Source organism: Cupressus sempervirens, chromosome 5, assembly GCF_028749045.1.
Source record: "Cupressus sempervirens isolate cs-2001-9-10 chromosome 5, ASM2874904v1, whole genome shotgun sequence".
Taxonomy (NCBI): domain Eukaryota; kingdom Viridiplantae; phylum Streptophyta; class Pinopsida; order Cupressales; family Cupressaceae; genus Cupressus; species Cupressus sempervirens.
Window position 1 is genome coordinate 252,498,489 of NC_143122.1, and position 26,238 is coordinate 252,524,726.

At 37.1% G+C, this 26,238-nt stretch overlaps 1 protein-coding gene across 1 annotated transcript in view; it reads right to left on the reverse strand.

Moving 5' to 3' along the window:
- Positions 1 to 26,238, reverse strand: part of PLDDELTA (phospholipase D delta) — a 165,814-nt gene that overhangs the window by 70,326 nt on the left and 69,250 nt on the right. Inside the window, exons 4-7 of the mRNA XM_089829533.1 lie at positions 14,335 to 14,622; positions 14,144 to 14,212; positions 13,745 to 13,892; positions 3,264 to 3,412 (exon numbers count right to left, since the gene is read on the reverse strand). Coding sequence (XP_089685659.1) covers positions 3,264 to 3,412; positions 13,745 to 13,892; positions 14,144 to 14,212; positions 14,335 to 14,622 — 654 coding nt within the window. The remainder of the gene's footprint in view (positions 1 to 3,263; positions 3,413 to 13,744; positions 13,893 to 14,143; positions 14,213 to 14,334; positions 14,623 to 26,238) is intronic.

Consider the following 26,238-nt stretch of genomic DNA (forward strand, 5'->3'; position numbering starts at 1 on the left):
GAAACTAAGACAATGAAGGAACCAAACCAATTCAAATATGGTACCGAGCCTAAAAGGATGGGCCCTAAACTCAGCCAGGACGATACTCCGAAGCATAGACTAATTACATCTGATGCGCTTATGCAGAAGGGTCTGGACCTACTCCACCAAAGCCCAGTCTGACTCCAAAAGAGAGGGTCCCCAAACCACTAACCCATAAAGCACAGTCAATTTGATCAAGGTGTCCAAGAGAGCCACCTTCGACGTGGTGTCCTAAAAGTGATGTCAAAACACTATCTCTAAAAGGGCCACGGAACCATACGCTTTATTGATGTGGGGCAGCATGGTTGGTCTCATGTTGAAGCAAGGGTCAAAGAATATGACCCCTAGATAAGTGTATGAAGATGAAATTTCACTTCGCACCCTAGAAAAAGAAGTGGAGATGAGAGGTCTTCAGGCTATTGAAGACCACCACCCTAGTCTTGCCTAGTTTCACGGCTAGCTACCATGAGTCGCAAAAGGAGGCAAGGCCATCAAGAAGCCACAACAAGCCCTCGGTGGAAGAGGCTATGAGGACCACAACATCCACCGAGTGCAAAATAGAGATCAAAATGTGGTGCAAACAAACCCATCCTCTAGAAGAAAATGATCCTGAAGGAAGGCCTCAAACTCGTCAATGTAGAGACCAAATGAGGTACGGGAAAGAGGGCAGCTATACTTCACCCCTACGGTGCTCTGGAGAAAGTTTGACATCCCCTGAGGGATCCTAATACAGCTAACAACTGTCTCGTAGTGTCTTATTATGGCAGTCAAGAGAGTCTTTGAGATACCAATTTCACGAAGTCTCTGAAAAGGGCCTATTTGGGTACAAAGTCAAAAGCTTTGCGGAAATCCACATAGTGGCAATAAACCATCGAGAAGCAATGTCAAGCCTCCTCACTAATGGCTCTAAGAGTCAATATGTGGTCCATGGTCTGAAAATTGAGTTGGAAGCCTACCTGCCCTCTAGCAAGATTATGACATTGTTCCAACTCCTAAGAAAGAAGAACGTATAATGTAGTTGGAAAACTCAGCCTCAACAAAAAAATGCTAAGCCTTGAAAAAAATCAGGAAAAATTCAGCCAATTTTTTTAAAAACTTGAAACTTAAAAAATAGCTTAAATTTAATTTAAAATGCATTTTTTTGCACGATACAATGAGATGATGCATCCAATGAGTTAGTTAATGAGAACACAAAAGAAACAAGCTGAGTTTAGATATATATAAAAACAAAGTGGGCACAAAATCGCATTCTCGTGTAGAATGTTGATGGCTGGAAGCAAAATAGTATAGTTTCAACTTTCTACGCAACTAGGAGTAGATACATCAGTACAATTACATCTTCCTTTTCCTATCTCTACTAGCAAATAAGGGAGAGGAGCTAGAGGGTCTAGTCCTGGAAATATAAGCCTGTGTTGGGCGTGATTGTGCCTCCTCGCTCGATATCTCTGCCGATGTGTGCGACTTGCTCTCCATCCTGGATGTATGTCCTGGCTGGCCTTAAATCCACTCGACTCCACCTCCACTACTTTGCAATCACCTAGGAAAGGGCTTGGAAGCTCACTTTCCTCCTCTATTCACTCAAGTTGCTGGAAACAAGAAATGTTAGCTAACTATGCCCTTTTTTATATTTTAATGCTGCCAGTAAAACACGGGAGAGTTCTTCTAAAAAAACTGCTTATTCTGTGATTACCTGGTCTCAAAAAAATCAATGATTAATCAATGAGTTTGCCTTCTACATTGTGCATCACCATGGCACACAATTTAGAGGAAGTATGCCCACCAATAAGTAGTTGGAATCTGAGGTTGAGCTCGCCTTGTGAATTGGATGGATAATACGCTGAGACCAAGAAGGTGGGAAAAATTGTGCAAGCCACTCTATTGAAAAGCTCATTGGGGAAGGGGCCCAAAACCGTGATGTTGTTGTGCTTGAAGAGTTCCACTTGGAACCCTTCCTCATTTGCAGCCTTGCTACACTTGATGGATCTGATTGTGCCACGAATGTTGGTGAAGGTGAAAAGATGGCAATGGGGGGATGATAAGAATGCAGCGCTAGCCAAGCATGTCATAGAGGGTGGAGGTGTGCAAGATCAAAGAGCTATGATCTAAAGTGAGGGGGAAGGGGGCTGCAACGAGGGAAGAGGGTGCACCAAAAAGACTTGGGGGACTGAAGGAGCAAGGTGCAGAAGGATCTACAGTACAGCGCAGTGAAAGTGTGCTTTCCGTGATGAAGAAAGCGGTGTCAAGAAAGCTTCAGCTGAGTGAAAAGAGACAAAAGCATGTGATGCTGCCTGTAAACTCTTAAACACATTATAAAAACCAATGAGAAAATGAAGGGTTTAGAAGCATATATATATATCCACCCAATATACCTATCAAAGGAGGCTGACCTGGAACATTGCTAGAGGAGGCCCACCTTAAATAAGGCAATTAGCCTAAATGCATAAAATAAAACATTAGAAGACCTTACACGAGATTACAAACTCCAACAAACTAAATCATTAAACAGAAAAGATGTTTTGCATGGGTATACAACAGCTCCAGTTGAAAGGCAATAAAATTGTGGACAAAATGTTATAGTTCTAAATTTTTATTTTGTATTCCGTTTACCTTTGTTTCTTTCCATTGCTGAAAATGTTATATTTATTTGGCATGCCCAAGAGTGGACCGAATTATAAAGTTTTAATAACTTCACAATGAAGATACCACAAAAAATTCGTACTAAAATAAAATTCTGATACTAAAGATAATTTCATGACAGCAGACGAAACATAAAGTTCTACACTGAGGTACGTATCATCATATTCAGTAAAACATTATTAGCAAAAAAAATGAGAAATTCTCAGAATGAGATTAGATGAAATGTTGACAAAGCGGATGATGGCCTCACCATACAATTGATTCTGCCTCTGAGACCTTAGGAATGTGCCAATGAAATAGCATTTGGACTTTTGCGGCTTTGCCACATATGACCATGATGAAATATATTTTTCTTTTCCATTTTTTACAAACAGAAAGATGTTCTTTGCACACACCACAATACTGATTCAAGCTAGACTAGCACATGATGCTGCCCTTTTGAAGGCTGATAAAAGTTACTGCCACAAAATTATAGTACCTCTTTCTGAACATAACTCTACAGAGAATGATAAGATACTGAATATTCTCACTTTTAGTGTGACTTTGGATCAAAACAAAAGATGTACTGAGGGAATCTGAATCATCCCATTAAACAGTTCTCTTACCTGCCAAAATAGTATTTCTTGTACAGCTGCACTGTTTGGAACACCTTCTGGCCACATTGGTATGACTACATATACCGCAAATCTTTCATTTTTTCTAATTTTATCAGCTGTCTTTAAAGCTAGCTCCATAGGAATTAAATTGTTAGCACCTAGCATAAGACGCAAACGACCATAGCTTAGTGAAGCAAAGTATATAATAAAAGATACAAGGGAATAAAAATTACACAAAAAGATCAAACAAATATTACAAGTAGTCATACCAAACAAATATTAACCCCACTACTGGGGTACATCAAGATGGGGGGACGCCGAGGCGAGTTTCCAAGACGGGGAAAAAATAGGCCTCATTTTTTAGACGCCGTAGGGACGGCCAGGGGACGGTGACAAGGGGAGGATGGGGCAGGGAGGGGTGTTGTATAGTATACATATAGAACTTGAAATGTTTGTTACGAAATGATGTTTCAGTAGAACATACCAAATTAAAATACTTGAACATATCAAAATTGCAACATGAACTATAACAATTGAACATTCAACATAGTAGCATATTACATACCCAATAGTAACATTCAAAAAACAAAATTCAAATAGAAATCCAAGTACCCAATCCAGCGGAAGCATGGTTACGGAATGGCAAAGGTGGGGGTACTTGGGTGCGCAAGTACCCAATGTAGGGACATCTTGAGGACGGGTACTTCAAGGTTTGGGAGGTAGGTGTGAGTTCCATGTTACACTGATGTTTTTGACTCTAATAATAGATGACGTTCATTTATAGTTTTTTCTAATACTTACTTTTTCTTTTTTTCATTTATACTCTCTTTCTTTCTTTGCATTTTGATGGTAATGTTCTATATAATTTCCTGTTGATGGTCTTCATTTCCTATTGAAATACTCGAACATATCAAAAATGCAATATGAACTAGAACAATTGAACATTCAACATAGTAACATATTACATACCCAATAGTAACATTCAAAAAACAAAATTCAAATGGAAGTCCCAAGTACCCATTCCAGCGGAAGCATGGTTGCGGAATGGTAGAGATGGGGGTATTTGGGTGCACAAGTACCCAATGCGGGGACGTCTCAAGGACGGGTACTTCAAGGTTTGAGAGGTGGGTTGCAAGTCCTTGTGTTACACTGGTTGCAACTAAAAAATATAATTTTAGGCCTAATGGAAAGACAACACTTGATTACACAGTATGGCAGAAATTCTTTTGCATCATATCTAATGACGCCAATGACCATCATTTCAACAAAAATAAAACAAGCTCTTCATTCAAGAAGTATTCCTTCATGGATTTCTTGCCCAACACATAACCTACTTGTGTCAATCCCCATTGATTTCCCAATGTTTAAAATATACACATCAAAGAGATTATAAATGAAATGAATTCATATAGTTCTAGTTTGGGAGATTTCACCAGAATTGATTTTGTAATGTCCCCTTTTTCTGGGACATTATAATTATGTGTTGCTAGCTCACTTCACCTATGTTTCAGGGGTGAAAAAGTTCTTTATGGGGTTCAGTTCGAGATTTGGCCTAGACATATCTAGTTTCAGACCCATCAGAGTAGTTTTGGCAGGTTGTCTGGATGCTTACTATTTTTAGTAAGTAAACAGAGCTCAGAATTCTTGGTATCTCAATGTTGGTTTGGAAGTGTCTCGCCGAGAGCTTTCCAACGAGCTATTGCATCCAAGTTCATTTGGTCAGTTACTTTGATGGCTGATGATTATATGGTTTACTGACTAAGTGACTTTAAAAGTTCATTTAATTTGTCACTTTATTTTAAAAAGGTATTATGTTCACTTAACTGACTAAAGGACAAAAAAGGTGTTTCATCCCACATTGCCTAAAAGGGCGTGCATCACATTGGGAAAAAGTGATAAAGCTATAACAAGCTCCGCATGGGGGATATAAAGATTATAATATTTAAAACAAATATTAATCTGGGAGCTGGAAAAAGTTACTGGTTATTTCTTCGAGGACGCAAACCCTTGAAGAATCTTTTGGAGGTTGGACGCAAACCTAGCCTTCTTACAGGTTTTATTTATATTGCCAATCTGACTATTATTTTTGTTTATAAGATTGGATTATCTAGATTGTTGCGTGTTATTTTATAATACAATAACAATATTTGGCAACTATTTGTGTTAATTGCTGGTTTAAATATGTACTTCTGAATATTGGAGGAAATAAACACACTTTTCTGGGTTTTCTCGTATGCATATCTGCTGGTTACAAATCGATTAACGTTCTAGAATTTATATCAAATATTGGTTTACTGTTCGGTTTTAAATTTGCTAGTTTTATATCAAGGGTTTTTAGTAAATATCCAGAAAGGGATATTAGAGTGGTATCAGAGCTCCGAACCTGCCATCCTATTGGGGATTTTACGTGTATGAACAAATCAGAGGCAGCATAGTATCTAGGTTGTGATACGAATCTTTATGCTTTAGTGTTTGGAGAATCTGTGTTGAATGATGCAGTGGCGATTTCTCTATTCAAGACAATGTTATCAGTTCGTAAACATGCAATAACAAATCATGCTTTATTCATCGCAGCATGAAGATTTTTGGAAACATTTGTTGGTTTGATGTCCACAGGGGTTGTCGTGGCGCTGTGTTCCTCATTAGTATGCAGAACTTGGTGCTGACAAGCTACAAAATCTGGAGTGTTGCTTATTTATACTCTTCCCTTATTTATCGTTTATGTTAGCTGAGGGCTTTGATCTTTTTGGAATCATTGCTATATTGTTCTGTGGAATTGTTATGAAACATTATACATTTTCAAATTTATTAGAGAAGTCTGAAACTTTGTCAGCTAAGTAAATTAGTGTTCGGATTGAGAGATTATCAGCAAAAATAGTTCACATGAATCATCCCAATCGTGGAAGGCACTCCACAAGTCAAGTCACCACGACTTGGTCTCAGACTGAGCCGTCATTTATTTGCCCCACCATTACTCAAATGGCACTCTCCTTTCAGCATGAACAAACGTCTCATCTCAGACGTCAAGGACAAAGATCTTGCATGGTTGACACCGTAGTTCATTGTAAGTTCTGGAAACAATTAGGAGGTGACGTGAGAGCAAGAAGAACGCAGGAGACAGAGAAGTCAGAAGACAGTAAGGTTTGCGGGTATATCCCACACGGCATACACAGAACTGCGGCATGAGAATATCTCCAGTCGGGTAGAGAGTATGCGGACACCTCAGCTACAGGTCGAACTGCCTTGACCCACGTGGATACTAGTAGTCACGTGAATGAACATAGGAGCACATCGTGGCATCATAGTCACCAAGTCGGATAGGATGGATGCATGGGAAGGGAAGTAATACTAAACTCTCCGATAACAATCTGGGTCACCGCAGGAAGGGACACTGCCCTAGCGCAGTTCAACACCATTCTGCCAACATATAAGGAGAGTAGTTTTTAAATGAGGAATGGTTGATTGGTTAGGTGGAATACAAGAGATGCCTGCTCCCCTAAGATCAGGATTGGATGGCATTACAATACGATACAAGAAAATGCAGGTAAGTTGCTTAAGTCTATGTTTTCCTTCACTAATTGCAACTGAGATTTGGGTCACCTTCAATACGAGAGTCCATATACACAGTGGTTATTAGTTTCCTGTCTGCAATGTATTCAGCTCATGTTCGGATAGTATATTTGGCTAAACTCATTTTTGACGTGATTCTACTACAACCATCCTCCACAGCACTTGGTTCAGTGTAGCGGCAGCTTATCAGTGGTACCATCTACAAAGGGCGTGTCAATATGTGGGAGAGCAGTTTAACTACAATCACTCTTGATTGTTGTGTGATTACCTTTAGCAGTGCCATTGGAACATAATAAATCCGACCTTCTGCAGCGCAACAAGTTTGGTGTTTAGATATTTAATATTACTGAGACTTCTTGCGTTCAAGCTTTTTATGTCAATGATTTATTAAAGACTGAAAATATCTGTATATAGCACTTTGCCTAAAAACATTGGTTATGTGCTTGGTTGTTTAGAATTTGAAATATGGTTTAGAACTGCAGTTGATATATATATATATATATTAATGTTATTTGAAGATTAAGACTTACTTGATGATGCAACAGTAATATTGCACAAGACATGTATGCATAATAACTGTATGACAAAATATCTTAAATCCAGTTCTTAAACCTTTAGACAGAATTTGTAAGAATATTATACTGGTTGGCCCAGAACTGATCAATATCCTACCGCCAACACACAGGGATAACCTACAGGGTTGGTTGGATGGGTTAGCAGGAAATATATGGAGTAAGCAGAACAGTCGGGTTCAGCTTGTAATAGGTTGCAGACGGCATTTGGGAGAATACGTGAATGCTGGAAGTGTTGCTGAGACGAGGACAGAACTCCAGCTGATACAAAATCTAGTGGCATCACTATGTGTTAATCATTAGTCACTCCCAGTATGGTGCAGTTTGCAAAAGTAAGCCTATAGGTAGAACATATGAAACAGGATTGGGTCCATCTCAGGCACATGAAAAGCTACATGGCAGAGGAAGTGGGACAAGACTTCCAACTCGATATAACTGAAGTAAGGAGACTGTACGATGATTATAACAAATTCCCGTCAAAGCTTCAAAAAGAATTTCCTTTCATTGATTATGTGGACTTTCAGCTAGAGTTGCAAAACAAGACAAATATGATAAGAAACAAATGCTATGATTTGGCTCGAGATCTCCTTGCAGAGAATAGATTCAAAATTTGCATAGGGAAGATATCAATCAACTGGATAGTAGTATTAAAAAGGAAGAGCAACCTTCGCATGATAATATGCAAAATACTAATAATGACACAAGTTTACTAAGAGGTAATTGGAGGACAAAAGTATCTTATGGAGTTGTTTACACTAGTCTTTCTGATGAGCATTTGGATGGCCCATGTAGAAGAGTTGACCAAACCGCCAACATTGGCAACTCCCCATCTTATTTAGACGTGGAAAACACCAACATCTTATTTGGTGACATGGAAATTAACTTGGATGAATTTTATGGTGATACTAGGCTAGAATTTATGTCAAATTTTGAGGAGCAAATGGACCGCAATGTTGGTAGGATAGATGATCTAACACACGTTGAGTTAAAGAACATATCTGAAAATGTTATTCCCCTAGGTGATGAAAAATCAGAAGATTCTATGGAGAACAAACTGCCTTTGTTCGAAGAAGATGGTCAAAAACCATTATCACTCCTTGACTTATTGGATATGTTTTTGGTCAAAGAAGACAAGATTGTCCGAGTGTTGACAAGGATGGATGATTCTTCTAATTTGATTGAGGATCTCATGCGAAAGATTCTGATAGAAGAGAGACATGGGAATGCATGTGGTGTCACAAGTTCCCTTTTACATACTATTTTTAAAACTTTGAAAATGATAAAATATGATTACTTGCAACCATTAATGGATAGAGATCTAGCAATAAAATTTGGAAAGCACAAGGAGAGTAAGGTAGATGAGCTATGCCTTCAATTGAGCTTAACACATTACTCCATTCACAAAGTTGAAAATCAAACGAGTGGAGCAGCCACTTATGAAGAAGATAACCGTGGTTCAAGGGCACAAGAAATCATGCAAATCATTGATTAAATTCATAAAGTGGGTAGATGTGAAGGCAAACAATGTAATTCAATCATGTGTTCCTCGTCTAAGACTTTCTATGATGAGAAAAATCCTATGGATTAGCAAGTTGATGAGTCTAAAAATTCTGATTTTTATGACAGCAATTGTACATCTTCACATGAGCACATGGTTAGTGATACAACAAGTGAGGATAATTCAGAGATCTCAATTAATGGTGAACCTTCCTTTTACGAAGGCTTTGACATAAGCGAACGTACTTATGGTGAAGTAGGAAGTTCAGATGTATCCTTACCATGCTCTGAGGGATTTTTTAGCTTACCCAAAGATTTATCACCCAATTCTTATGAGATGGCCATGACCTACTTGTTGATTGGTGATTTTTCTTGTTAGTATGTTCCAACTATTAGTCATTTGCCTATGAACATTAGTAGTATATTTGCTGATTCTATTTGGCCTTTAGGGGTCAATGAGTTATTTGCAGATGAATGGGGAGAACATACACTACCCTACGTTCCACATGACGTGTCTACAATTTTTATCCACCAGTATACTGAAGACAGTGTTAGCATTCATGATGTTGGTGATTCACCCACCGCTCTTTCCTTTACCCAGGATCATGTTGATTGGGTGATCAGGGATCCAAGTGTTAATAGTATCTTACATCTGGTGGATTATGTTGTGTTGTTACACAATCACAAGATAATGATCGGTGTGTTTCAGCTTTCTGACACATCAAAGTTCCAAAGATTAAGATTACTCCGCTTTCACCAGGGTGATATGGTGGTGGAGTCAGATTGGCCAAATCTGTCATTGTCATCGGTACAGATATTGCAGTAGTGGTACAGTGGTACAGTGGTACAGATATTACAGGAGCTGATCAGTGGTATCTCAGACAGCGCTCGAGTTCTCACTTGGGATCTAGGTGGAGCATCCCTATGTATTGCCTTTTATCGGGGAGCTAGGTGGAGAGTTTGGTTGCTATCATCTTGGGGTGGATATTGGTATATTGTTGAGCTCCCATCTTCACTTGACAGTAGAGACTCGCAGGGTCACTCATGGAGTGAGGCATTCATTCTAAGGGAATTGGCACACAGTGCAGTAGCACATGGTAGTTGGTGTCCCTTTTTGGTGAGGCTTGGGATCCTGGCATTCAATTATTTGGCACATTGATCCATATTGTACTATTTCATCATTCCAAGTTTGGGAAGATGCATGTCGAGGTACATCGACTAAGGAGTAGAACCTCTTTCTCGAAGTGAGTATGGGATCCTGGCATTTGGTTTCTGCAGGTATGAGCGGATTGCTTGAGGGCAAGCAATCTTTGAGAAGGGAGGCTTTGTAATGTCCCATTTTTCTGGGACATTATAATTCTATGTTGCTAGCTCACTTCGCCTATGTTTCGAGGGCGACAAAGTTCTTTATGGGGTTCAGTTCGAGATTTGGCCTAGACATATCTAGTTTCAGACCCATCAAAGTAGTTTTGGCAAGCTATCTGAATGATTACTATTTTTGGTAAATAAACAAAGCTCAGAATTCTTGGTATCTTAGTGTTGGTTTGGAAGCGTCTCGCCAAGAGCTTTCCAACGAGCCACTGCATGTGTTTATCCAAGTTCATTTGATCAGTTATTTTGATGCCTGATGATTATATGGTTCACTAACTAAGTGACTTTAAAAGTTCATTTAACTTGTCACTTTATTTTAAAAAGGCATTATGTTCACTTAAGTGACTAAAGGACAAAAAAGGTGTTTTATCCCACATTGCCTAAAAGGGTGTGCATCACATTGGGAAAAAGTGATAAAGGTACAATAGGCTCTGCATGGGAGGTATGAAAATTATAATATTTAAAACAAATATTAATCTAGGAGTTGGAAACAGTTACTGGTTATCTCTTCGAGGACGCAAACCCTTGAACAAGCTTTTGGAGGTTGGACGCAAACCTAGCCTTCTTACAGATTTTATCTATATTGCCAATCTGACTGTTATTTCTATTTATAAGATTGGATATTTTGGATTGTTGCATGTTAATGTATTGCTTTGTATAATATAGTAACGTTATTTGGCAACTATTTGTGTTAACTGCTGGTTTAAATATGTACTTTTGAATATTGGACGAAATAAACACACTTTTCTGAGTTTTCTCGTATGCATATCTGTTGGTTATAAATTGATTAACGTTCTAAAATTTGTATCAAATATTGGTTTACTATTCAATTTTAAATTTGCTAGTTTTATATCAAGGGTTTTTAGTAAATATCTAGAAAGGGATATTACAGATTTTGAAAGCACCCTGCCAATTTTTGGCGACTTTCACTTCCAACCCGATTCACTGCCGATGTGCCCTAACTGAAAATTCTTGAGCCTAGGAATTGGGTATATAGCCTTAACGATCTTGCCAGGCCCTTATTTGATTTAGTGTACATCTTAACTTATTGCTAACCATTAAATTATAAAAAATAACTTACCTTGTATTAGTGAAGTGACAATCAAAAGATACGTAACAAATACATAAAAGTAGGCTTACAATAATGGCCTAACAAGGATGCAAAAGAAATACATTAAATTGTCACACACTTTCTCTAGTTCAAGCATACGATAGATTTTCCTTAAGATTTTATTTGATGAACAAAACAAGAAAGCAAGAAAAAAATTGTATTAATATAAACCAAGGTTATCAAGAGACTGGGGTACTTGGAGACTTTGGAGACTGGTACTAGTACTGGTATGGCTAATTTTCAAAAATAGGAGATGGGAGTACTTGGAGACGTTAATTGTTGTTTAATAAAGAAATAATTATACATCATTGACAAGTCTTTCTAGAGGCAATTAAGCAAATTGATTGGAAAACTATAGTGGCTATCATTATAATTACTAACATATATGATATAAGTAATAACAATTTTTTAAGGGGTGATGATAGAGGATAAGATTTAGGAGTTTTATGATGCCTTATGCTCAATATTTTTGGTGGGAGACATCAATTGTTGGTTGGGGGACTTTGGAGATGGCAACCAAAACCTTTTGCATCCAAACATTTTTGGGGACGTCTCCGGTACCTAGAGACGTGTCTCCGGTACTGGGGGTCTCCGAGACGCATCTCCAGGTGTAGGAGACGGGTCTCCTAGTAACCATGATATAAACAAATGACTGAAAATAGGTCAACCATACATCAGGTACTATTATGTGAACTTTTACCTGAATGTGAATGAGCAAAACAAATAGTGTTGTGTTTGGGAAGGGTTAAAAAAAAATACTAAATGAAAATATATTTAAAATGAACAAGTGAGATTAAGAAAAATGAAGGGTATGTCGGTTGTTCAACGGTCAACCATCCAGAATAAACAATATATTTTTGATAGACCTGGAACTGATACCAAAATGATGGGGGCAAATTCTTCTAATTTAAATAGTAATCAGCCTTACAATCCTGAGCTGTTTGCCGCCCTTGGGCTATAAGGATGGTTTGAAAATTGGGTATTCCAAGAAGACTTCAGCTCAGCCTATTCCACCAATCAGAAGAAAAAAAAAAAAAACAAAAATTACCCCATTCTGAATTCACAGAGTGATGTGGTTAAATTGCTTTTTAATTTATTTAAGAATATTTTTCTATTGCAGAAAGGGGAGTGGCTTTGTTGTAATGCATGGAATTAAGCAAGGAAAATTGAATTATTTGATATAGCAATGGGATCATTTAAGAGTAAGACTTTCCAAGCAAATTTCATATCTGGTGCTTAGCTGAATAGGATGATGTTTCGGATATTGAGACCTGCATTCATCTTCGAGCAGTGATCAAGGCCCAGCTAACAAGAAGAAATATGCAATTCTGATGTGCTTTGAAATTGGTTTTCTCATACTTCTAGGTTGGGAGAGAGGGGAGGAGGAAGAAAGTAAGGAAGTGAAAGAGTGCGAGGGAGTGAGACAGAGGGATAGCAGGAGAGAAAGAGCAAGAGAGAGAAAGTGAAAGTGAGACAACAAGAGAGCGAAAGTGGCCACAGAGAGAAAGAGAGAGAGAGAGAGGAAAATGCTTGAACAATAACAAATGCCCAGCTAAGAACATCCACCATCAATTCTTTTGGGTTCATATGAACATTTTGGAAATAATCAAATCCCAAAAATCTTTTGAGGTACTACTTCAGTCCAGAGTGAATACTAAACTTAAAAGAAGCATTCTATTTTACTATAAACAGAAAAATTTGGACAGTTTGTTTATTTCTTGACTGCAGTGGTAGTACTCAGGAGTCGGAGACAGACAGTTCTTTCCTGTGAACTGCGATTTTTTGATGATTAGTTTCTTTCTCTAGTGCAGAGGAAATCCTACGCTCATCAGTCTTAGAAATCAAGATAGTTTCTCTGTCTATCTGTTTGTTTAACTGTTTTGAACTGAGTGATTTTTCCAATGATGACTCTGTTTTTCATGTTTTGGCATCTTGTCTTGAAAATAATACATTTCCGCTTCCCAGTTGACAAAGCTATTCCCAAGACCCAACTTAATTCAAGGAGATCATTTCATATGATACACCTGATCATCTTGCTCAAATAAATGGTACACCAATTTAAAACTTTAAAATTTTATCTGCCACTGCCTAGGGATCTTGCCCAACAAATCAACACTTGTTCTATTAGGGCACTGTCATTAAAATTTTCTCAGAATGTGTATAAATATAGCTTTATTGACACATTTAGGTAAGTTGCTAATACATATTAAATTTTCTTGTGTTGGTCAGAAAAATTACACTCACAGTTAATGGTGCAAAAATCATTGCTCTGGATTTCAATCAATGCTTTCCCACAAATGCCTTTTATAAAACAGCCTTGAGACAAAACATAGTAATGCTAAACCAGTGCACCGAGTAAAGATATACACCTGCATTTCTGTATTGGGGCCAGTTGTATGATGATCCCAAAAAATATTGGTTTTCAATGTAAATAAAGTGCTGCGCAGATCGAATGGCTTTCACATATGCCGTGTGAATGCTTTTGTCTATAACTATGTTCTTCTTGCAGATAAGGTTCTGTAGAATAAAATAAAACATATCACTTACAGCCTCAGTAGTATTTGTTTATTTTATATAATTTCTATGGTGGCAACAAATACCAATCAATTAAAACACTAATAGCTTTACATAAATTGATCTGTTCACTCAAAAGTTTGACAAGGATAATTTTTTAAACTAGAATTCGCAATCTATTTTCGAAGTGCTTGAAACTTTGTGAAGATGAACAGAGACCAAAAGCCCAAGTTCAACTAGTTGATTGTCCATACCTTTTTTTCTGCTTCTTTGGTATTCTTAGGAAAGCCTTTCACTGATCCAGAATCAATGGACCGAAAAACCTAACAAGAATAACATCAAATTCAGCAACTCAAATCAGTTGAATAAAATTTATGTTACCACTTAAAATTTAAAAACAATGCCCAATTGATACCCTACAACATCACGGATTCCCCCATCATACCTGCACGTGCCAGCTATCTGGATCGTCTTCCTTTGTAACCCATAAATGAGGATCACCATCAGGAACATCTTGTTTGGGACTAAGAATCCATGAGATACGATCAATTTTGATCAATGCATCATCATGCCATTTATGAACTTTCCTAAAGCGTTGTCCAAACTCGTGCCATCTTGTTGTTTTACGCCATCGTTGCTCAAAATTTGTGAGTACATCATACGCAGCAGGGCCATCTATTTTACAGTGCAAGTCATGCCATGGCTGCCTTGGTCCACCAGCATCAACCTTTGTCTGTTATCAAAGAACACTGTTACAAATTTCATTCAGGACAGAACTCTGAACTTTAACAGTCAACCTTTAAGGAGCTGGACAGACTGTGAGCACAAGCATTGTTCAAGAAATTGCACAAAAAATAACCAAAGCTTAAGTTGGAAGACATAGACATTAAGGATTAAAAAATTAAAAAGGAAGCTTCATCATCAAAACATGTAATGTTGAAAAGAAAAAGTACCAGAAACCATTTAGTAACAAAGTCTTTTTTTGGAGAATGAAACTCAAACTATGGATTGTATGTCTACCCAACCTCTAAGGGTAGTGGAGTATGCTTCTGTGACATAAGCAAATTCTTGAATGTACATCTGCCCCACCTTTAAGATCAGTAATGACAACCGTGACAAGAGAAATGGATATACAAAAATTTCTATCCAAAGCAACTATTTTGAGGAATTTCCTATATCGAAGCTTAGAGAAGGTTAGAAAGAAGTCCAGAGCACAATGCAGTCTAAATCTAAAATCTTTTCAGTACTTGGCCTAAATGACATGTGCAAGTTGATTATTATAATCATACAAGAAAGTTAGAATAGATCATCTCGCAGTAGAAAAGGAAACTGTCTATGTCTAGTAAGGAGATATGCCATGTCTCTGTTATCATTGTAACTTTCTTGCTTATGTTGGTCACATAATAAGTAAATGGAAAAATGTATATATAAGCCACTAGCAAGAAATGTTTATAAATGCATGATTGCCTATGCTGTCAAAGACACTCTTCAGAGAAATATATTCTTGGTGCGAAAACGACAGTTCAAAAATATTATAACCTAAACCCAAACAAATCAAGCATACCCAATAGGGAAAGAACGACAGTTCAAAAATATTAAAAGCTAAACCCAAACTAAGCATAACCAATAGGCATCAGATGTACTAACAGGAAAAGTATGGAATTGCATACACAGTTTAGAAATAAAAAATCCAAGAATTAAGGCCAAGTCGCGACTATAAAATTGAGAACAGTAGAGAGGTCAGAAATATAAACAATGACAAAGATGTGAAGGACCAACAACTATTAGCAATAAATTTTAAGCAGTTTGTAATGTATAAAATGACAAAAAGAACATGATTTCTTTGTGGGGTGATGCTATTGCAAAAAAAATAGATATCAGGTAAGTCGATCAACATTGCCCTAAACACTTACAGTTAGTAATCAATCCATAAATATGTTCATATATCCTGTTTAGATAGAACAGACAGACAATTGCTATCATAACACTGCACAAATTTATGCATTGGTCTGAAGACAATCTAAAAGGGCATAAATGAATGACAAGAAAGTAAGTGATCCCTCTCCCACTTATGTAATCAGTTTTCCATCAGTCTAATTTATGGTCTATGTTTCTCTCATAGACTCTGAATGTGTTTTCCTTGTCTGTTGATCTACACATACAACAGTAGCATTGTAATGTTTGAGATACTATCTGAACAGAATCAGCCTAATGATAAGGTATACTAGGTCAATCTGAAAACAAAACAAAAAAGTTGCAGGATACTGCAACCCCTGTTGTAAACAAGAGAAGAGAGTAGAAATCCTCTACTGAATTCTGCACATGATTTATTATCACATTCTTGTTTGCAATTCTCTCAGGCTAGTGTGCTGTGGTCATAAATTTTGTTATCAGGACATGGATGGGGACAATTACACAAAACACAGATTTTATGATGCAATGTAAAAGATATAAGCATAAACAGCCAACTAAAACCTGAATATACACACATGATGTCCTAGCTATCAAGATAATCAGAACACATTTACAATTCGCATAAACCCATTAATATAACTGCAGTCAAGCCTTTAAAATATCTCAACGGAGCAAGTAGGGAAATTATAATGGTCTGGATTCAAAGAGAGCCTGGTCGGTTGATAAATGCTCAAGTGAATTTTAATATTTATTCAGCAACCAATTCCCTTCCTAATAATTGTGTGACAAAGACTAGCAATTACTTTAACTAGACAACAAACACAGAGTTAAATGTGAATTGCTTTTAGTCATGATCTAAAATTCACTGGAAGAGAATTTATATGGAAGTTGATGATAATTAAATGCCCTTCAGTGCCAACACGTCCATAGCTACATGCATAAAGCATGAGAATTTCACTAATCCAAGATTGCCATAGGACACACACATAGTGGTCACCTGATTATGAGCTAATCGAATTGGTTCGACTGGAATACTTTCAGGGTCATAGTCACAGCATGTGTATGTAGGTAGGTGAGGAGCATCTGTGTGTATGTGGGGTTGGTTGAGTCTATGAGTAGGGTGTGTGTATGTGCATTTGTGTGTGTGAGAGTGTGTGCATGTTCTGGCGAATTAGATGACAAATAGAAATTCACACTGGCATTAAAAAAAGCAAAGAATTTCCAGAAAAGAAATTAACAAATTCTTAAAGAAAGGCATAAGTTGATGTCTGATGACAGACCAAGAGGGAATATCAAAATCCATATGACCACCATGTATGTAATGGGATTCCAGGTTGATATAAGCAACAATTTATACCTTGCAATTAAGCATGATAGAACTATACCACAAAGGATATAGCAGTACAACAAGCCACAGCAAACTATGGATGTTGTGAAGCCTTACACACTTGAATTCTGAGCACAAAATGAATTCAAGATCAGCAACAACGCAAAGTAGATTCTCCATCCTATAATGAAGACCCACAGGAAAAATGCTAGGATTGAGGTGAACAACTGCAAGAGCTTCAAGGACCAAAGATTGTCAGGATAGAAGATAAGACTTTGGCGATTGCTACTGATTGTACAACATATAGATGTCCCGAGTAATTAGGCCTCTCCATCAGTCGAAGACATCCAAAAGCACAAGTGGATCTAGCCATCTAAAAAAATAATAGGAAGGCAACATGGAAATGCTATTGTGTGAAACTATTCTAATTTGAAAGGATGTGAATGACCACCTTTATTTGTTAACGAAGAGTTATGATGAATGCGCACTGAAGATGTGCATATCAAAAAAGTGATCATATTTCTTTAAAGTTTAAACAATAAAGGCTCAACAAACGGTTGGTGAAACTTGTCATATCACACCAAGAGAAAATTAGGCTGATAGATGTCTTATGGTACCGATTCTTTGGAACAAAGAATCAGCACTCCAAAGCATGTGAGGAGAGAATGACAGCTGGCTTAGACAAAATCAGAAAGTAAGATGAGAAGGACCCAAATGATAAACACATAATATGCAACGTGCAACACAAGTAGAGACAAACAAGAAAAAAGTCCAGATAGGGTAGAGAATTCTATTGGAGAGTTTGCCGCTTAGTGTGTCATTGCCTATAGGATCTGTGGATGCTGAATTTCATGGGGTATTGATTCTACTTTTATTAGAGGAAAGTAGAAAACTACTACTGTTAAAATTATGTTTAAAACAACTAGGAGATGTGGCTGATTCCTCTATTGCTAAAATATTTTATGCTCATTCCATACCATTTCATGTTGCACATTGACAATATTTTAAACAAATGTTCAAAGATATAGTTGTCAGTCCTTCATTCACTCCACCTAGAACATAAACTACAAACCATCTTCCTTGATAGAGGACATTCGAAGATGAGTGTGTTAATGGAAGATATGAGACAAAATTGGATAAGGGATCTTAAGAAAATGCCCCAAAATGAAACGGCCACAAAAATCCCTCAAAAATGCAAAGTCACTGGAAAAAAAATATCCAGCTAGAAAGAACTACAAAAAGTTCTTTTATAAAGATTAATGAAATCCTAACTAAGCCCATCAACCCACTCCAATACAATGAAACAAATTAAGCCAAACTTTTACTATTAGTCAACTAAGAAAAACTTGTAGGCAATTACATAGCAAGAGCTTCTAAAAGAAACTCAAAGACTAAAATAGAAAGATTCTAAGTAAACTGAACTATGAGAAAGTGGCAAAAAGAAAGAGATGGACTCAGTTTTAGGGGACAGAGAAGTCATCCAATGCAAAAATTCGCATCAGTCAATCTAGGGGGAAAGGTGGTTTTTGAAAACATTGCTAAGAGACTTACAAAACCACAAATTGTGGAAAACCAAGAAAAACATTTGATAGAGGATCAACAAATGACAAGATGCACAGTTGAAAGAGTGATGCTCGATATGGGTCCTCAGAAGGAGAAAAAAGATTTGTTAGAAAGAAATGTTTTTTTCTTGAAATGGGGGGGACCATGGCCGGCAATAGGCCAGATAAAAACATGGTGTGATGAGAAATGGGGAGAGGTGAAAGATTTCAAAACTCTAGAAAATGGTTTCTGCATAGTTATTGTTGATATTGCCCAAGATAGAGATTGGATTCTGAACAGCAGACTATATTTTCTTGATGGGTTTGGGTTTTATATGAAAAAGTGGGTCCCAAACTTTGATCCTACAAAGGAAATAATAAAGGAATTCCCTTTATGGGTGGGGTTGAGAAACCTGCCTCAGGAATACTGGCTGGAACACTATTATAAAGCGATTGGAAATAAATTTGGAACATTTATTAAGGTGTAGAAATGGTCAATAAAGAAACCCTTCAAATGTTTCCACGAATATGCATGATGTGGAATGACTGCCACCCGTTACCTGAAATGGTCGAGATCTTTAGTGAGGGGGTAGTGTGGAGACATCCAGTGTCATTGGAAGAGGGTTTGATGGTGTGTGAGCAATGTTTGTGTGAGGATAATGATTCAGAAAGCCGTAAGCAAGGAGGCCGACATAAAGGTTAAGTTGAGGAAAGGTTATTCAATAAGGTGATAGAGATAGCTCGAATAAAGGAAGGGGAGAAGGGAGAGTCCAGAAAAATTGTGAGAAAGGGGCGTTTGAAATATTGGAGGTTGAACAAGGTATGGGTACTGGGGGGATAAGGGTATTTTCTCACAATAGAAACTTCAGCAGGAAAAGGCAGGGGATGAGGCTCAGCTAAGTAATGGTCTAAAAGAACTTGCAGGTTTTGGGGTAGGGCTAAGGCCAGAGCTAGAGAAGGGCGTGATGGGTGATGGAACCCAGAATTCTAGAGTTAGTTTTTATGCATGGGTTGTATGTTCGTGAATATCTGGATCAGATTGAAATAACAATAGCAGTTCCAGAATTTTAATTCCTATAATGTTGAGTGGTAACAGGGCAGCCACCTGTGAATCAGAATGTGCATGGCCCTTAAGGCATTTCATCATCTTGGATCAAAAGGATTCTTAAGCATTTTGGCTGGGTATGAGGATGGATGTATTGCATGGTGGGATATGAGGAATCCAAAATTACCTATGACATTTGTTAGATTTCATTCAGAACCAGTTCTATGTCTTGATGTTGACAAAGAGGGCATCAGTGGTTTCTAGGGCAGCCGTTGAAAAAATTGTGTTTTTCACTGTTGACCATGAGAAGATATTGATTTATATTTCATCTTCTGACTGTTATAAAGAGAATGGTGGAGAAGTGGTGTTTGTGTGAAGACGCTCTCTTGCTTTGTGAGAAGAGAATGGTGAGGGGAAAGGTGCATCTGAGGAAGATAGAAAACCCTGTAAATTGAAAGGTTACATTCTCAAAACGCAAGGGGGAAATGTTGAAGAAGGTGCAGGAGCTCTCTGTTCTCTGCTATGCCAAAGCAGGGCTCATCATTTTCTCGCAGACAGGGAAGCTGTATGAATTCGCAAATCCCAGCATGAACAGAATGATCGAGAAGTATCACAAATATTTTACTTCTACTGGAAGCACTATAGACCTATCAGACAATGCAGAGTTACTGTGTTTGGAACTGGAGAATTTACAGAAAAGAATGCTACAATTGCAAAAAGCGTACAAACATATGATTGGCGAAGATTTAGAATTGTTAAATTTCAAGAACTTGCAACATCTTGAGAGGAAAATTAATCTCGGAGTAAGGAATATACACTCAAAGAAGGAGAAAATCTGGCTCGAGCATGTTCGATCTCTAAAGGTCAAGGAAAAATCCCTTAAAATGGAAAATGCTCGTCTGACGAATAAGATTCATGAGAAAAGTCGCAGAACGAAGCATCTTAATATTGACATCATGGAAGGAGTGACCGATGTTGCAAATCCACAAGATGAGCCTCATACTGATCTCAATCTTTGCCTGTTATGAATTCAAGATCATTCAGGAAGTCAGCGATATTTTCTGCAGCTTACTTTCATGAGCTGTGAAGTTTCAATCCTATTTAACCAGATCATATATAAGAAAAACCAAGTATTCCATTAAAGTTGTTTTACTTACATATCTTTCATTTAGTTTTTCTCTGAATGCTTATGATTTGAGTTTGAGGTCCCAGATTCAGCCGAAATTATTCCATAAAGCAACGTATGTTGAAATGATTGTACCTAATATATGTGCGGTTGAATATTATGTCAAAACTAATTTGCACCTTGCGGCATAATAAAACATAGTCACAAGGTTATGGTGATGGAGGAGCCATCGAAATTCAGATGTCATAAATACTGAATCTTCAAACACTTTTCGCAGGGTTTTCTGGTAAGTTTTTCCATGAGATTATTATTAATATAGTTTACTTATGGCATTTCAAATGTCTGTGACAGGTGTGCGATGAAGGATACGGTCTATGTGAAGAAGATTCGTTGCAGAGAATTGCACCCTCTGTTGTGAATTTTTGAAGTAGGGAGTGGCCTTTTGCAAATCTGGTTTGGAGGCGTGCGCAGGTGTTAAATAACAAAGGACGAAATTTGCACCAGCCAGATTTCTGGAGTGGAAAACAGTCATACAGTATGATGGACGACTCTTTATTGTTACATTGCTCCCTTTGCGTATGGATGCTGAGCATATTCGATCCAGATATGTGAAGGAAATACATTGCGGTTCACTGCATATAGCTTATGGTTCGTTTCAGGGAATATTAAAGCATGTATCATCGTTCCCAATCCGACACAAGAAAAGTGATTTGCCTTCTCGAGTTTCTTCTTTAAAAAGTTTTAAATTTGTTGTCAATTAAGCATGGGATATTGCAACCTGTCAGTGGTTAATTACAATTACTTTTCAGTTTTTGGTTAAATGATGATTAGGTGCCATGAAAAGGTGTGCTGTTCCAGCAAGCACCCTTTCATCATCTATAAATGTAAGGCATAGGAAAAAGCAAAAGACACAATTGGAGATAGCATATATTATTGAGAATTCTCTTCATATTTTTCTGAACATACACATTATCAAATCTCTTCAAGGAGAAATTGTTGAAATATTGAGCAAAGCAGTTGGGGGCTGAGGATTATTGAACGTAATCTTTAAAGTTGTCTGTGGTTGAGTTGTATTGGATAGAGCTCCAACAAATTTTGAGAGTCTTCAGTACGAACTACTCCAGCAATAAAATCAGTAAGAAATTTATTTTGTTTTAGAGTTGGGTGGTGTACAACTTGTCTTTTATGATTTTGATGATTATATGTTTATAATTTAATATTCCGATAAGTGCATTGAATTGTTCATTGCTTTTCAGATTTGATAAATACGAATATTGCAGGATATATAATCTTTCCTCTATTTGTATCTGTTGTGTCCAAATATAGGTTAAATCATGACAGACTAATCTGAATATGCAAAGGTGTAATAATTCGTGGCATTGTAATAATTTAGTAACATATATAATATCATCAATATCATTAACTTGTATATAAGAAATATATGTTTGACTCTATTACCCATTATGATTTGGCACTGATCATTAATCCGTTCATAATTCTCAACTCATGTGCTGGCAATCTTTTAACTTTTTCTTTTGAAGGAGATTGAAATTTATTTGTAATAATAATTCATTTTAACCCTTTTTTCTTTTCGGCAACCACACAAACCTTAATAAAGTAATCAAAGTTTGAAGATAAATAATTATTAATGACAATCCAGATAATTTCCTTGACACTTGCTAGTTGAGGAGTTTCCTTTTATGTTATAATCCGCTATAATACATCTTACATCTGAGTTTTGGATTTGGGTAAACAGGCCTTGGTCCAGCGGAACCAAAAGCGTAGAGGATTTGATTCAATCCTATCAAGTTGGCCAAAATCAGTTAGATACCCAGCATCGAGCAGGCAAGGCTCGTAAGTTTCTAACCAACGATTTTGATAACCAACAGATTGGCGACTCTACTGGAGAAGTCACAAGTAAGGTTTACTTACTCCAAGACCAGTCTAAAGTTTCATTTAAGCACAAACCTTGTGGTGAGTTCTCCGATTTTGTTTCTTACACTAGAAGCGTAAACATATTAGTAAGCTTTCTTTTCGTATTTCCATTTGCTGTTTATAATTTTCAGATTCTAATATTCAAGTTTTTTATCAGCATTTGAGTAAAATTTACAATTCTTTCTTGAGATTTCCAGTTGTGTTCAAAAGTCTTAAGTTTTGGCTTAATCTAAGTTGTCTACATCTCATGTAAATACTTAAAAGCAACTAAAACAAAAGTTCTTTTCTTATTTTCAGCAAATTGTTCTCAAGTTATTGGCCTTAACTCCACTGGATAAAGAACCTAAATCTTTATTTCTTTCTGTTAAAAGAAAGTGGTGACTCTATCTTGTTTTGATATTATATTCTGAGCATCAATTGTGTGCTTTTGAAGTGTATGTGGGGTAGAAGATCAATAAACCCTCAACCTAAAAGACTTGCACAACTGACTTTTGAGAAAAAGCTGCGAAATAAGAAAGGTAAGAATCAAAAGGCAAAAATGTTTTACACGGGACATAGAAATTTCCAAGAAAGGAACAGCAAACAACCCGAAATAGGTGAATCAAGTAATAACAGTGTCGAAAAAGATGAGGAAAATTGTAACCCATTCTTTCACATTCCGAGGGATGATGAAGAGCCTGACTACGAGATAACTCGTATTGAGGATGATGAAGAACAAGAACAAATAATGCAATGGGACATGATAATAAAGAAGATGGCTGAAACTACAAATGGTAATAGTGCAATATTGGCAAAACAATTAAAAATGCAGCTAGATGATATTCTTGCGAAAATATGAATATCTAAAGATCTCATTGCTTCCCCGCCTAGAAAAGATTGTAATGAAGAAAAATCTGATAGATGGAGGGGAGAAAGGTCTAACCAAGATACACCACCAAAGTACAACTCGCCTCATAGAAAGAATTTGGAGGCACAGTTTGCTACTAGTCATGACAATCCATTATATGAGAACAAAAGAGATAGAAATCAAAATAATAATTTTAACAAATAGAACAATCAACAAGCATGGAACAATGGGCCACATAATAAAGGAATTCAGCAAAATGGTGGAAACGTTAGACAACCTTATGGGCTGAATCAGAATAATAATAATCAAAACATCCAAGGAGATATGATGCAAAATCAGGGTAATAGAAATCAAGTGATAAGACAACCTATGGCGATAGAAAGATATAGACAACTTGATTTCAATCGCATTCGAGGATATCCGAATCCTATATCTAATGACTTAAGAAATGCTATCCCAAAATTTTCAGGAAGTGGAATAGAATCAGCTGAAAGACATGTAATTAATCTAAAGAATGTGATTGAAGATTTTGAGGAAGATCATGAAGATGTATTCATGAAACTTTTTGTTCAATCATTAACCGAAGATGTTGCCGAATGGTATAGGAGTTTGCCAGATAGATCTATTTCTGGATGGTGTGATTTCGCCGATCAGTTTATCGAGCAATTTGGTGATCACAATGATACATCCTTTGCATCACACGAATTAACAAGCATTAAAAAGAACTCAAATGAATCAGTATCAGAATTCAACAAAAGGTTTAACAAAGTGCTCAACAGGATTCCGAGGGAAACCAGGCCCGTGGATTCATTTTTGATTGATTTTTACTTAAGTGCTTTTGATAGTAAAACTCACTATGAAATAAGATCTCAAAGACCTTCTTCATTGCCCCAAGCCTTCAAAATTGCCATGACAATTGAAAATGACAGAAAAGCAGCATGAAGGATCAACAAGAGGGATGATCCAAAATTGTACAATCCTAAAAACCCTAAGAAGGATGAACTTAAAGAAATAATGGCTATGTTAAAGGAAATAAAGGTCAAAACAAATAGAAATGAGAGACCACCCTTCCACAGAAATGACAAGGCAAGACTCCAGGACATGCCCTACAACACAAATTGGAAAGACAAGAAACTTGAAAGACCAAGTTATGCTAAGGACACCCCTAACCCTTTAAAGAAAGTCAACATCGTTGACAATGGCCCATGGTGTGATGCTTGTAGGTTACCCCATGATCCTAAACATTGTATTGTTGCACAAGCTGTTTTAGAGGAAGAAAATCAGGAAAATGAAGAGAAACCTATAGTCAACACTATATCATCCGAACCATTATGGGGAAGAGATGAAGATGACTCTACGGATGAAGACCAAAATGCTGATTGTTATTACAGGGGCTCTAACTAGCAGCGGTGTGCTCAACAGGTGTTTTCAGATGAGGAGGATACACCTACTTTTCGCAGATTAACGGCAGAAGAAAGAAGAGCTTATACCATTGCAGCAATTGAGCATGCTAAACAAACTTACCAAAGAAGGAATAAAGACAACAATGCTGATCAAGGAAGTCCTGCTAATATATTTGCAAAAAATCAGCAGCAGATTGAAGCATCTAAAAAGCCTGGTAATCAAGCTCAAGCCAAACAAAAAAAAGGTAATCAATCCTATAGGATGACCAAACAACTAGTCATGCAAACTAATGGTAAGCAAATATCTGATTGTCATAGTTTTATAAGTCATGCTTTATCTTAGTTAAAAATTACTATGCCTCTAATGGAAATGATGAAATTTTCTTATTACAAGGACGAGACTTTGAAGATATTGTCTAGTGTGCAAGATATTAATAATAAGGATGATGTTAGAAATAGCGAAGAATCACCTATTGTATATTTAGGAACAACGTTGAATAAAAAGTCAAACCAAGTAGACCCATTTTATTTAACATTATTGATAAATAATAAATTGGTAAAGAATTGTATGATTGATTCTGGCGCAGCAGTCAATGTCATGTCTGCTGATGTAATGAAAGAAATAGGTCTTAAAGTTGATACTCCTTTTGGCAAATGCTATGCCATGGATAATAGATTATTTTGGGTTGGAAGAGAATATGGCTCTCAAATAAAAAAGAACCATTGAAAAGACAGAAAGTAAAAAGCATAAAGCCCAAATAGGGGAAAGCCAAAAAAGGGGGAGAAGAACACTAAATGCACTGATCCAAATTGCAAAAAGTGCGAGGCGCCATAGTAAACTAAAATCGGGAAGGGGGAAGAACCCCACCCAGAAAGGATGAAGATCCTGTCATGGAATGTCAGGGGTTGTAATGCCCCTGACAAGATGCGCCTGATCAAGAGAGGCCTTGATCAAGCAAAACCGGATGTGGTCCTAGTGTAAGAAAGAAAGATAAAGTTTGAGGATGTCAAAGGTGTAAAGAGGAAGTTTGGAAGATGGCAAAGTGATTGGGTTGTTGTTGATGGGGCTTCTTGAGGGATTAGTGTCTTATGGCATCTGGATACAATGGTTGGGACAGTAATGCAGAAGGCAAAGAATTGGCATTGGACTAAGGTAACTTCAAAACAATTAGGATATGAATTTAATGTTCTTAATGCATATGGACCAGTCC